The sequence below is a fragment of the Sapajus apella genome, unplaced genomic scaffold, assembly GCF_009761245.1.
Source record: "Sapajus apella isolate SASKATOON/1434 unplaced genomic scaffold, GSC_monkey_1.0 scaffold18, whole genome shotgun sequence".
NCBI classification, from domain to species: Eukaryota; Metazoa; Chordata; class Mammalia; order Primates; family Cebidae; genus Sapajus; species Sapajus apella.
Window position 1 is genome coordinate 15759278 of NW_022436958.1, and position 13831 is coordinate 15773108.

Consider the following 13831-nt stretch of genomic DNA (forward strand, 5'->3'; position numbering starts at 1 on the left):
CTCTTACATCTTAAGGCTAAATTTACCCAACTTAAATTTGGAATGTTGGATGAATAAATTTTTTTAGCTACTTTTATACCTGTGTAATTTCAAAACCAAAGCAGAACAATATCATATTTATCAACATACTATTCAATCCTAATAAAATCTTGCTATAATATCTTGCATAATTTGCATAGTTCTTCATATTGTACCTCTGATTCAAGGAGATTCACACACACATTCATTCATTCATTCAAAATATCAGAGCTAATGAAAAGCATCCATAACAAATGGTAACAGTGTGCTTCAGTTATAAGATCTGCCTCACCCTTCTTATAACACTGCGCTCTACACTAGTAACAATTCGAGAATTTGAGCTATAAAAATTAGAAATCAATTTTAAGTCTATTATTTTATAAGTACTTAAGTTGTGAAAATGAAACGATCCAAGCAATGTTCATGTAATACGTATGGTAGCTTAGCTTTCATAAAACCCCTTAGGTATATTTAAGACTCATACAGTACCTCTCTAGAGAGTATCTCTGTATACCATATGCCAAGCACACACCCTTCCAGGAGTAAACATCTGAACCTTTGAATCTTATCAAAATAAACCACAACTGAGACTCATGGCAATCCTTTTATTCCTTATTACTGGAATTGGCTCTCTGCTGTGGCCATTGGCACAGTTCTGTAAGCATAAGGACCAGCTCTCACCACTGAGAACAGCCTGGCTTTGACCCTACAAATACCGCTAAACGTGGGGAGAAAATCAACTTCCCCCGAGTTCTCCTTACCTTAAGGATCATGGCTACTCAGAGAGGTGAGGCATCTGCTGGCTTGGGCATGTGACCACCATCACTATCTGTCCCAGGGAGGGCAGTGAAGGAAAAGGTGACCATAAGCAACACCAAGGAGAGCACTTTCTGTTTCAGAGACTAGAGGGTCATGCTCTTCCCATGTCCCAGTGATGGGTCACATGTCCCAATCGTTGGCCAATTGGTCCACTAGCCAAGGGTTAGTGCTCTTTCAGCACTCAGGATTACAGCATCTATTGAGTACGTGAATCTACTCCCTTCTACATTTTGCAAGTCTTAGCAATGGAAAGTAAGGGCCTTCATTATATCCATCCTAATCCTGATCACAGCTTTCAGAATTCCACTAGTTTCACTGGTTTCCCCAAAACAAACTCCCAAAATTTCTAATTAAAGTATAACACATGTATAGAAATGTGCACATATCACACGTGTACATCAATGGATTTTCACATATTTTACACACTGTGAAACCAGTGGCCAAAGTTGATTTTTAAATAGAGACACACAGGGTCTATTTTAGCTTTACTAAAAATGACAAGACTTGGCCTCCAAGTTAGTATCATCCATGTAAAGGAAATGCTTCTCTTAGCATCCCCACACCTGCCCAGTCAATGTATCCTTTAATAGGAAGGCTGTCATCAGAACTGCAAAATCTCACAGCTAATCCGTGTTCCCACCATCCTGTTCCCAATGTTATATGTGGTGGGAATCACAATGTGATGACATTTGGAGTGATCCTGAAAATTATTCTGGCCTGGCCATGACAATGGAGCAGATCTAAGCCACAAGTTGGTCGCATTCACACTTTCCTACATCTTTTCATTCTCCGCAGAGACGTTTAGGTATTTGAAGGCAATCATGAAAGCCCTCTTAGCTTAGCTTCTCAAGCTTTCTCTACACAAGTAACATTTAAATATTTTATTTGCTCCTATTGCTAGACATTTTTTTGAAGTACTTAAGGTCTTCATCAAAGCAACAGTACAGGAATTAAAACCCAGGAGACTGATTGCAGAGTAACTATTCTCACATATGAAAGCCAACACACATCTCCAATGGAAGATAACCAACAACAGCTCCTTCAGAGTGTCACCAGCATCTTCAGAGGTGTGCTTTAAGAATGGCTTCAAGCTAAGTGCAGTGGCTCATGGCTATAATCCCAACACTTTGGGAAGCTGAGGCAGAAAGATTGCTTGAGCGCAGGAGTTTGAGATCAGCCTGGGCAACACAGTGAGATCCCACCTCTACAAAAATAAAAATAAAAAATTAGCCAGGCATGGTGGCAGTCACCTGCAGTCCCAGCTACTCAGAAGAATGCGGTGGGAGGATCACTTGAGCCCAGGAGGTCTGAGACTGCAGTAAGCCATGATTGCGCCACTGCATTCTAGCCTGGGCAACAGAGGAAGACCCTGTCTCAAAGAAAAAAAAAAAAAAAAAGAATGTCTTCCAATTGTATGCCTTCATCTACTTATGTGAATATACACTCAGAAATACAGTAATACAGATGGAACCAAATCACCTCTCCAAACCACCCTCCGCCCTTCCCCACTCTGCTCTTGCACGGCGGGGCTAACCTGTAAGCTGTGCTCTTTGGCTTCTGGTTGAGTTTGGCCAAAAGTTGCCCTAGCAGGGATCAGACTAAGGGAGAATAGATTGGGGTATTTCTTCTCTGGCTTCCTCCTTGTGAGATGCTCCAAAACTGGCTGTATCCATCCAAGGGAAAGCCGTGTCCTTCTCAAGGCCACACCCTTTCTAGGGGTGCTCACAACTCTACAGTTACTAGCCATGGGGGTACAGCACTAACCCTTGAGGTTTCCCTGCACCCTACCAGTACCTTTCCATGCTATTAAACCCTCTCAATTTATCCTAATTTGAGCATGTTGTCTGGGACACTCTCTACCCCCACCCCCAGAACTTATAGTTGCTCGTACCTTTTACAAATACTGCTGTTCCTTTTACCTTTTAAAAATTATGCAATATGAATCATGTAAATGTTTCTTTGAACTGGAAGCTCATGGAGATGAATCGTAAATGAGAAAAGCAGAGAATAAAAATGAAATTCGGATGCTTATGGCTAAGGCCAAATGTAGCAGTAACTTGCAACTGTCATCAAGGCCTGCATACAAATCATGAGAGCTCTAACATTTCCCTAAAACACAAAACCTCTTTGTGACATTCTCTAGCACTGAAATTTTATGTTCATTTAAGTTTTATGGGTGTATTATCATTCTAATCCATCAACGACTTGGGACTTCAAGCTGTATCATAAAGCAACATCAAACAAAAGCTTGAAAGAAATTGGGAGGCAAATCTGGTCTCCAAGTAGATAAAGTTCTCACCATTTGGGTCAGAGAGCAATCTGATCTGTGTTTTGGAGATTCGCCCAACTCCCAACTGCTTTGTAAGCTGTCAAGCATCATACAAATAACAGGGTTATACCACTCTTCAGGTTTATTGCAGTTTTTTAGAGTACTAACCCTTGGAATTTGGCATCGTAAAAAGAATATCGCTCTAGAAAGAAATGTGAGGAAGGCTCCAGATCCAGCTCTACTACAAATTGGGTCATTCTAGGCAAGTAGCCTAATTTCTCTGGGCCCCAATTGTTTCATCTTTGAAATGATGAGGGCATATAAAACTTTCCCAGTTTTTGTGTGTTATTTTTAAACCAAATTACTACAACGGAGAGTAAATAAGCTCTTCCTATAGAATCTAGAGGTCATATTGTAAAGTTGCTATCCACAATCAAGAAACTTCTTTGAAGTCTTATATTTCAAGTTAAAGAGGCTGAACTAAATTGGTTCTTTTCTGAACCAAAAAAAAAAAAAAAATGTATCATGTAAAAATGTTTTACAATGCTCACCGATATATATACATCTTAAAATGTGTTACTCCTTTGATCCAGTAATTCTACTTCTAAGAAGCTATTTTAGAGAAATGCTCCATGTGTACACAAAGATTCATGTAAAAGAATGTTGGGCCAGGCACAGTGGTTCATGCCTGTAATCCCAGCACTGTGGAAGGCTAAGGCAGGTGGATTACCTGAGATCAGGAGTTCGAGACCAGCGTGGCCAACATGGTGAAACCCCATCTCTACTAAAAATACAAAAAATTGCTGGGTGTGTGGCACACACCTATAATCTCAGCTACTCAAGAGGCTGAGCCAGGAGAATTGCTTGAGCCCAGGAGACGGAGGTTGCAGTGAGCCGAGATCGTGCCACTGCACCCCAGCCTGGTCAACAGAGCGAGACTTTGTCTCAAAAAGAAAAAAAAAAAGAGAGAGAATGTTAACTGTAGCATTTATCTGTAGGACTGAAAAATGAAAAATAGTCTAAATCTCTATCAGTGGGAAAAAATCATCATGGCTAAACCACACTGCACAGCAATTATGTCACCTTTTATTAAAAATAATCAGTTGATATTGGAAAAAAAAATCCACGGTACATTTTTAGGTGAAGAAAGCAAGTCACAATAATATTTTTTATGATCTTATTTGCATTTTTAAAGATTACAAATATGATATGTTTGCTTATAAGTACATTTTTCTAAATATTCCTGTTTGCCAATGCATAAAAATGGATACCCACTGAATTGTTGAGAATGACAACCAGTGGGGAGGGGAGCAGATTGGGAAGTCATCAAGGAAGACTAATTTTTTACACTCTGTGGTTTTGTATTGTTTAAAAATTTTTCCCCAAATACTCCCATTTCACTGAATTTGAGATATCAATGATTTTAAGTTTCAGTATTGGATTATGTATCACTAAGGGGAAAAAACTGCCAATAAAACTGCAAAACAACATTAGTTTTAAGATGTAGGCCTGTGTTAGTCATGTTAAATATGGGAGGAAAAGTGTGCCTTTGGACCAATAAAGTAAAAAATATGCCTTTAGGGATTTTTACAATATAGAAAAATACTGTCACTGGCACTCTAAGACTATGCATCATGTTTTATGTACCAAATTTTTGGTTTTCAGTTAACTAATATGAAACGTGACTATCATGTGGTCTTTTCTTTTTGAAATCTAATGTCTAACTAGCCATAATTTGTGTGCTTTCATTCCTTACCCTGTTCTGCAATATCCTTGCACCTCACAAAGGGTCCTGTGCATCATAATTAAATGTTCTGTCCTCACCTACCTTATCAACTTCACCTTGGTCCCGTTCCTATATTCGAAGTGTTAACAACATGATCAAGTGAGATGATTTGAAAATGTGATAAATAGGTTCTTAATCCTATCACTTGAATCAACAGAGCCATTGAATCAAGTAAAGCCCAAGACATTAACTCTAGGACATCATTTGAAGTTAGCTGAGGTGGGGCCTAGCGTGGTGGCTCACACCTGGAATCCCAGCACTTTGGGAGGCTGGGGCAGGTGAATCACAAGGTCAACAGATCAAGACCATCCTAGCCAACACGGTGAAACCCTGTCTCTACTAAAAATACAAAAAAATTAGCTGGGCGTGGTGGCACACGCATGTAGTCCCAGCTATTTGGGAAGTTGAAGCAGGAGAATTGCTTGAACCCAGGAGGCAGAAGTTGCAGTGAGCTGAGATTGCACCACTGCACTCCAGCCTGGCGACAGAGCAAGGCTTCATCTCAAAGAAAAAAAAAAAAAAAGAAATTAGATGACGTTAAGCTATCAATAACAACTTTTTGGAAATAAGCTAGGGAACTAATTTGTTTATGCACTAACCATTTTAGCATGACATTCGCCATAGTTTTCTAGCTTGACGATAAATATTTGCCCCCGACTCTTACTTCGTTCGAACATTATTTAAAGGGCTGTTTGAGAGATTGGGCTCAAGTCAAGATTGTCTTTTTCTCTCTTATCTTTGCATCCTTTCACCTTATCATAGATGGAACTTAACCAGGCGAGGCACAATTATTCCTTTTAAGAGTCATGAATGACTTTTAAAAGTAATGACTGTCTCCTAGAATCGATTGTATTCCTGGGGTTTTTCAATTGATGAATTATTGGTTTTAGTACATCCCAAAGGATAATAATAATGAGCTGAAGAAAATTCTGTGGAGCAAGAATACACTGAACAACAAATATTCTTGATGATTAGGCAGTATCATCACAAAACAATGATTTAAAATGTTTTTATACCAACAGTCTGGTAGTATACAGCTCAGATACCTTAGACAAGAAGGAAAAATAATTTAAAGCAGAATTACCTTTCCTCAATCATCAGTAAGAGTTAGGAGAAATTTGCTTCTCAGAAAGCTCTTGCTTTTAATTTTTTTTCTGAGAGATGAGACTCAAGTGTTTCCAAGCTCAAATCACTGTGGGCTGGAAGTGCACCATGGGTATTGGCAAGCAAACGAGCAATAGACAAAGCATCCTTTTTGGCTTCAAAAATTAAAAGTCTTAAATAAAACATTTTCCTTTTCAAACATCTACCCCAGTCAACGAGATGCACCACACATACCTTCTTCCTTCAAAGATTCTGAAAAGGACGAACATCCAGACTCAAGGTCCAAACACTGACACTTTACTCATTATGTACAAAGCACCTTGGTAACTGATTGCTTCAAAAAGCAAATGGCATATGGTGACATTTTTATCTTAACTGAAGAAACGGCTTATCAGGAAAAAGTACAAAAGTTTGGATGTGAAGAAACCTTAGAAAATGATCTACTCAAACTTATTTATTTTATAAGAGGGAAACATTGAGTCAGAGATTAAGTGACTTGCCATTAGGAGAAATACTTAATGTAGGTGACAGGGGGATGGATGCACCAAACTACTGTGGCATGTGTATTCCTGTGTAACAATCTTGAAAGATCTGCACATGTACCCTGGAATTTAAAGTTAAAAAAAAAAAAAGTGGCAAAGACCAAGATTTCCAATTCCCAGCATTCTTTCAATTACATTTTACCACCTGCTTTCCTAAAACAAAATACAATGACCTAACCATAGGGCCTTAGGGGATTACTGAATTCCTTTACCTGTCAACCACTATAAGATTTTTGGAAATCACTGTCAAAAACCATGTATGGGCTCTGAAAATAAAACAAAGAAGTTGGTGGGACTATCGGAACCCATAGAGGAAGGGGTATGTTTAGTTACTGAAACTGTTAACTACATTCATTATGTGTATAACAATAATGGCAGATAACATGTATCTGCTTTTAAGGGCTTTATACACATTAACTAACTTAATCTTCGAAACCACCCAAAAAGTAACTTCTATTATTATTGACAGGGATGAGGAAACCAAGACATGGAAAGTTTAAGAAATATACTCAGGCCAGGCGCGGTGGTTCACGCCTGTAATCCCAGCACTTTGGGAGGCCAAGGTAGGTGGATCACGAGGTCAGGAGTTCAAGACCAGCCTGGCCAACATGGTGAAACCCTGTCTCTGCTAAAAATACAAAAAATAGCCAGGTGTGGTGGCAGGCACCTGTAATTCCAGCTACTCGAGAGGCTGAGGCAGGAGAAATGCTTGAACCCAGGAGGCAGAGGTTGCAGTGGGCCGAGATCACACCATTGCACTCCAGTCTGGGCAACAGAGCAAGACTCCATCTTGGGAAAAACAACAAAAAAAAGAAATATGCCCACGGCCACAAGGTAGGAAAGGAGAAGTCAGAATTCAATCTTCAATCCCTGGCAATATGGCACTGTATCCACTTTTTTTTTTTTTTTTTTTTTTTTTTTTTTGAGACAGGGTCTCCTTCTGTCACTGAGCCTGAAATGCAGTGGCATGATCACACCTCACTGAAGCCTCAACCTCCTGGGCTCAAGGGATCCTCCTGCCTCAGCCTCCTAAGTAGCTGGGACTACGGGCACACGCCACCATGCCCTGCTAGTTTTTTTGTTTTGTTTTGTTTTGTTTTGTTTGTAAATACAGGGTTTCGCCATGTTGCCCAGACTGGTCTCAAACTCCTGAGCTCAAGTGATCCACCCACCTGTGCCTCCTAAAGTGCTGAGATTACAGGCGTGAGCCGCCGTGCCTGTCTTTCTCCACTTTTGATCATGACACTATTATACTACACTATTTTTTTCATAATACAAAGCACAAAAAGTAAACTGAAATTCTCCTGGATGACAGATATGCCCAATAGAAGACAAAATTTAAGTTTTATGGAGATTAAAAAAGATCTAAAAACAATTTCAACTTCAACCTTATCACTCACCAAACTTTTCAACAAAGCTGCAATAGAAATAACACTGAAGGTCAGAATCTTTTCCCTATATGATGCTCAAGCTAAAAAGAAAAGAGAGATTAAGGAATAATAGGCATAAGAAAGGCAAAAAAGACAACTGATTTTTTTTTTTTTTTTTTTTTTTACAAACTACACAGACAAGCTCCTGAGTAATTGACAGTTGCCAATCTCCATGTCTGAGTGGATCCTTTAGATCAACTCCTCTGAATGAAAAGGCTAAATGCAAATTCAAAACATCCTGTTTTAAATATAAGACTTTTCAATATTTCTGATGACAGACACAAGAGAAAAAAAAAAGAACACAGGAAGTATAGATAACATGGCACCATTTAAAAAGAGAGGGAAATATTTATAACTAAAACTATGCAGTCATGTTATAAAGAATATAAAATGTAGAGCAAGAGCAAGTATTTCGAGGTCTATTTAGATCTCAAAGATTGTCGCGTGAGCTATCTGGGCTACCTTCTTTTGGCATACCGATATGTACTGTAAAAATAGCCACACAGTTTTATCTTAGACTCATGCCCTTCAAAGTCTTAAAAAGCTCAAAGTCCAATGCATAAAAATCTACAACTCCCAATCTGCTGTCATCATTTTATATGAACTGTAAACTCCCTTGGGTTTTACACACTAAGTTGTTCTGAACACTAGCTTTACTCAGCAGTGCCCCAGCCTCATGTGAGAACTCAGGCATCCACCCAACGAATGTCTTTTTTCCAGTGTGGCTTTACAGCTGTTGCTGTTTTCACAGCCACCATAGACTGGTACAAACACATGAAAAGCCCCTAAATCAGCCGATGAAGACGAGAACACAGAGCTTGTATCTGTAGAGCTTCCTTGGTACAATTTTTAACTTAACGTCATGGATATCTGATTTCATGGCCTGATGATTACTGTAAAGGACTAGTGGGAGAAGGAAGAGAAGAGAATGAACAATGATAATCAGCCCAGTTATATCCTCTTGTCCTCCTTAGGTGGCCTTGTTCACCTGGGTAAGAGAGAGTAAAGGGGACATGGTGACCGGAATGGGAGACCTGTGGACATAGAAAAAAGGTCCAAGCTGAACCCCATAGAAAGAGAAGAGCTAAGGCAATGGGATGCCTCCCCACCTTCAGCCTAAAAGAATGGTTTTTCACCATTATTGCTGACCTTCATATAGAATGTCTTACACCACAGAATAATGGAATGTTCATTGAGTACATACAAAGGGAGTCATAGGTCCATATTCTAAAATCCTGGATTGACTCATCACAGTCTAATGATAATAATAATAATAATAATAATAACAACAACAACAGCAGAAAAGGAGACATGGAAGTACCCGGCAAGGACTGATCTGAATTCTTGCCTCTGTGACTCAAAAAATGGAAAATTAACAAGAAACCAGCAAGATCGACAAGTTGGAACAGCAAATTCATGGGATCTGATCAGATTCAAGGAATTTCTCTCTTTAGCTCCATGCCAATTATATCTAGAAATAAGTTCAATATACATTTTAGAAAACCATCATTGCTAAAAATTGACCGACTTAAGTGAAAGCTCTGTTCATCATTTACTTAACACACCCTAGCCAAATACCAACATAGCTCAGCTGAGTAAAACGAGTTGAGTTTCTCAGTCAAATTTCTTACACAAACCAGGAGCAACATTTGGTTTTCTTCTCTGGTCAGAGATGCCAGTATCCAGTCCTTGGATTCTCTTACAGATCAGTCTTCATTCTCTACAAATAGGCCAGAAAGACTTTCTGACCCTAGAAAGGATGCTCTGATCTACCAAACCATAGAGACCTCTGGCGTTCTTGTTTCCAAAAGAAATCTAATCCTTAAATCCCTAGAGTGTTTTCTGAAGGCCCCTAAACACACAAATCCTTTTGTCTGAAGTTTATCTGCCTCCCTAGCAAGCACAAGGACCTATCTTCATATTTAAAATAAGTTTACTATATCTTTAAAAGGAGCAATCCTTTATTCTCTTGTGGCTGTGTTGCCTTTCAACTCTCTTGAGTATCTTTGTTCACATCATAAGCAGTTAATTTTCCTTCTCCAAAAGCTCCACAGTAGAAATCTCCCACTTAGCATTAACCATCAATTAGTAAAGCATGGAACATATCTGTCTACGAATGTAAATGAAGGTATGAGGGTGAACAGTACACATGCATGCAGACATTGAGACAAAGATACATAGTTCCACAGCTTACAGAAAACAAGTAGTTTAAATAAATAACTCAAAACTATCCTTATAATAATGTGTAGGTACATGTAAATTTAAATATGTGCTTTTATTTATACACTCAGATACTGTTATACATATACACTAAGTTTGTAACATTTACCTTTGCTGTAACTTTTACATACATAAAATTTCTAACAGTATTAATCAATATATTATGATTCCTTTCTATGATTGAAAAACACTTAAAGACTATATTTTCCTCTCTGGAAATTGCCTGAATGATGATCTGATCATCTTTTTCACAGGAAAAGATCAGGTCTCTGCTTCTATATGCTTTAGAGTTTCAGCATTTTGAAATGGAAGCAATTGTGTCAGGGAAATGAAATATTAATTCTATGTGCAACTAACCCCGGCACCACTTTACAAAATACCCTAAGAATCTGTATTTCAAGTTGCTCACAATTGCAGAAGGTCCATGTAGGAGCACTAAATTTTGCAAAGCGTCTCCTGTGCAGGCCAGTTCTAGTCCTAGTGTGCTCAACATTTTCTCAAGTGAGAACAGCATCAAACAGAATAGGATGCAATGCACAGTAGCAGGTTGAGACTGACCTATTTACATATATGTGCATTGATCATCTGAAAGGGTATGTAGCAATATATTAACAGCGACTATTTCTGGGTGGTAGGTTTTTGGTAACTTTCTCTGCTGCTTCCATGGATCCCTATAAGAACATCCCTCTGTTTATGTAGTAAACCTGATGAATGAAAAAATAAATCTATTCCCAGAATAATTCCGCAAACATCCAAATACACAACGAATCCATTTATGAAATATGTGTACACACTAAAGAGCAGATCTAATGAAATCTACTGTAAATCGGATGAAAACACATAGTATAGTGCACATGAGGGGCTCTGTCCATGAAAAATATCTTGACCACCAGGACTTGTATTAAGACACAGCAGGGACAGTGAAGTTAGAATAGGCAGCTCTTATACAGCAGCCAGTGTAGGAAGAGTCGATGTGCATGATCCACTGGAACCAGCCTGGGCTAGGTATGGGCTCATCTGGAAGCACACACTCCGTCATCCACGTCAAGGTAACACAAGAAGTGATGTGACGTTCTGTGCGAAATCTCCTATTCAGAAGCAGGGCCCTGCTGTGGGGCGCCGAATGATCTTTTGCACTTCCTTATAATCCAGATTCCTAACTACCCTCCTGCACATCAGAACAGAAGTTAATGGCCTTGCCCAAAAAGGTTCCACAGGACTCAAGAATCTAAAACGCCAGACTCAAGTGTGTTCCGGCATGTTTCTTTTTCCTCTCGCTTCATATATACAGTATGTGAAACACAGAGGTTACAAACTAAAATCTAGGGCACTGGGAGCATAATATCTACTTTTGGACCAGACTCTTAGGCAAAGCCTTGCATCACAGTACCAAAATCCCTCTCCTACTGTGGGGACGTCAGGTGCTAACAGTGCATAATAATGCTTTATTCTTATTCAGAATAAAATAGTCCCTAGGTGAGATGATCTTATTACAAGCTTACTGTGTGAAAACATTGAAAATAATCACTTAACACAGGTTAACCCCCACAGACCCCACAAAGACATTTTCAACAGCACAGAGCGGCAGGACATATACGGATGGGTTCCCCAACCCCCACCCCCAACTGAAGTGCCGGTCTCAGCTCTTAGTGCCTGTATATTCTCGGACTGCAGCTGGCCAACTGAGAAAAGCCTCTCCACGCCTATCCACCAGACCTGTTCCAAGAGCTCTGCTTCAGTCTAGGCAACCCCCACACTTACAGCCATAAATGCATTGGCACTGAGAAAGACTGCTGAGGAGGTGGCACTCCAGGTGTGGCTTTATGTGTCACTTCACCAGGTCAGCTATTTAGGCCTAGTCTTCTCCATTGGCTTGAAGCTCTGTTCACACCATCTTGGGTAACACATCACATTATTCTTCCTTATAAAAACAAATAAACTCAAATGAGCATTCAGAGTCAGTTCACCCCTCCGAACACCTCTGTCTTCCCCTCTGATTTATGTGACACGGTTTCAATCCCTCCCACCTGAAAGCCTCCCATACTCTCACTCAGGATTGGCCAGATGCCCATCTCTACTCCTCAGGTTTCCCACCTTCCTCATCTCCACGGATGTGCACAGCCCGGAGGATGTCAGCCTGCTGGCCACCACTGAGTCACCAGGAGTACAGCACTGCAGTACCTAGCACTACCCTCCATCAACTACCGCCACTGAGTCAAGTCACTGCACCTTCACTTCCCACCCTACAGGAAAACTCAACTGTCCTGTGAGACTGGACCCAAAGGCAAAATTTAAAAAAAAAAAAATGTTTTCATACTTATAATGGCTCCCCTCTGAACCAGTGCATCTGAAATTTATACAGTTCTGGAGAACAAGGAGCTGGATACCTTAGTTCCTATCCAACTCTTCACAGCAGCCAGTTTCTAAAGGCATTTCTAAACGATGCCAGTTCACTTCAGTGCAATATCCTGCCTGCCCAAGTTGAAAATCAATGGCTGAAAAGAAAACTTAGAATTCGCAAGGTATCATAGGTTTCATAACTGAGTGTGAAGAGAAGGGGTAGAAGAAATGATCAGGCCTTCTGAAGAGCCCAGCCCGGGAAGCTGGCTTACTCAACTCCTGTAATTGCCTTTGCCATTTCCCCATCCCACCTGCAAGTGTGGACCTTCTTGATTTCAGCCGCCAATGTTTTGAACTACAGTCCCTTGCAATACACTGACAGTCTGATCATTTACGAGCACGTTGAGCAACATGCAGAGAGACTTTGCGGAAACAGAGTTAGAGTTAGAGCAAACACACAGACAGGATGGAAAAATGGAATGCCTTAACAGAACTGAGGATTTCTATCTTTCATGGATAGCGCATCATTTGACATATACGTCTGCATTGACGTATACCACAGGGGTTTTTTTGTTGTTGTTGTTATAACCTGTTTATTTGGTGGTTTAGCCAGAGAATCTTATATAACACACTCCTGTTTCAAATGTAGCAACATGTATGGCACTGCACTCACATAAAATTCAGACTCCCCACGGCACTTCCCATTAACCACCCCCAACCATCTACCTTGCAAGGTTTCTGTGTATTGATGAAAAAAATAGGAACTACCACCAGCAAGAGTCAAAAGAAAGATTCCATTAACAGCTTTACCCTATATTCAAAAGCTAGCATTCTATGGTATGACTTTATGGATTTCAGAAAATTATTTTATCCTGATTTTAATAGATTGCATGAGCCTGACCTAGGGGGGAAAAGGAGCCCAGTTCTCTAAACCAAAACACACGTGAGTCTACTTCACTCTTCCAAGGTGGAGTATAGGAACACTGCCGACTGCCTCTGCACTGGGGTGCCTGATGGCCACAACCCTTGCATCTGATTTCCTTAACAAAGAAGCAGTAGATCTGCACTGCTTGTTTGGCCAGAAAGTACATAATAATACAGCTAGAGCTTAGGAACTTCCATTCATGCTAGCTCAACAAACAATGTGTATTATATAATGAATAAGGCTTTTCTACGGACCCTGCTATTGGAAAACACAGGCACTTTCTGCATAGTTTAAACCAGTCTACAAGGAGCAGTTACCCCTGGTGAGATCAGACGTGGACCCGGTAAGGTATAAATTCAAGCAGCCTACACTCTTAGA

At 40.0% G+C, this 13831-nt stretch overlaps 1 protein-coding gene across 5 annotated transcripts in view; it reads right to left on the reverse strand.

The window, feature by feature from the left end:
- The window catches only part of CACNB4 (calcium voltage-gated channel auxiliary subunit beta 4), a 275285-nt gene that overhangs the window by 130036 nt on the left and 131418 nt on the right, over positions 1-13831 (reverse strand). For 2 of the 5 annotated variants that reach the window (XM_032286415.1, XM_032286416.1), the window contains exon 2: positions 11950-12109. The exons of the other annotated variants lie outside the window; for them this stretch is intronic. In XM_032286415.1, the coding sequence (XP_032142306.1) occupies positions 11950-11955 (6 nt within the window). In that variant the 5' untranslated portion in view covers positions 11956-12109. The remainder of the gene's footprint in view (positions 1-11949; positions 12110-13831) is intronic. 5 annotated transcript variants of the gene reach the window in all.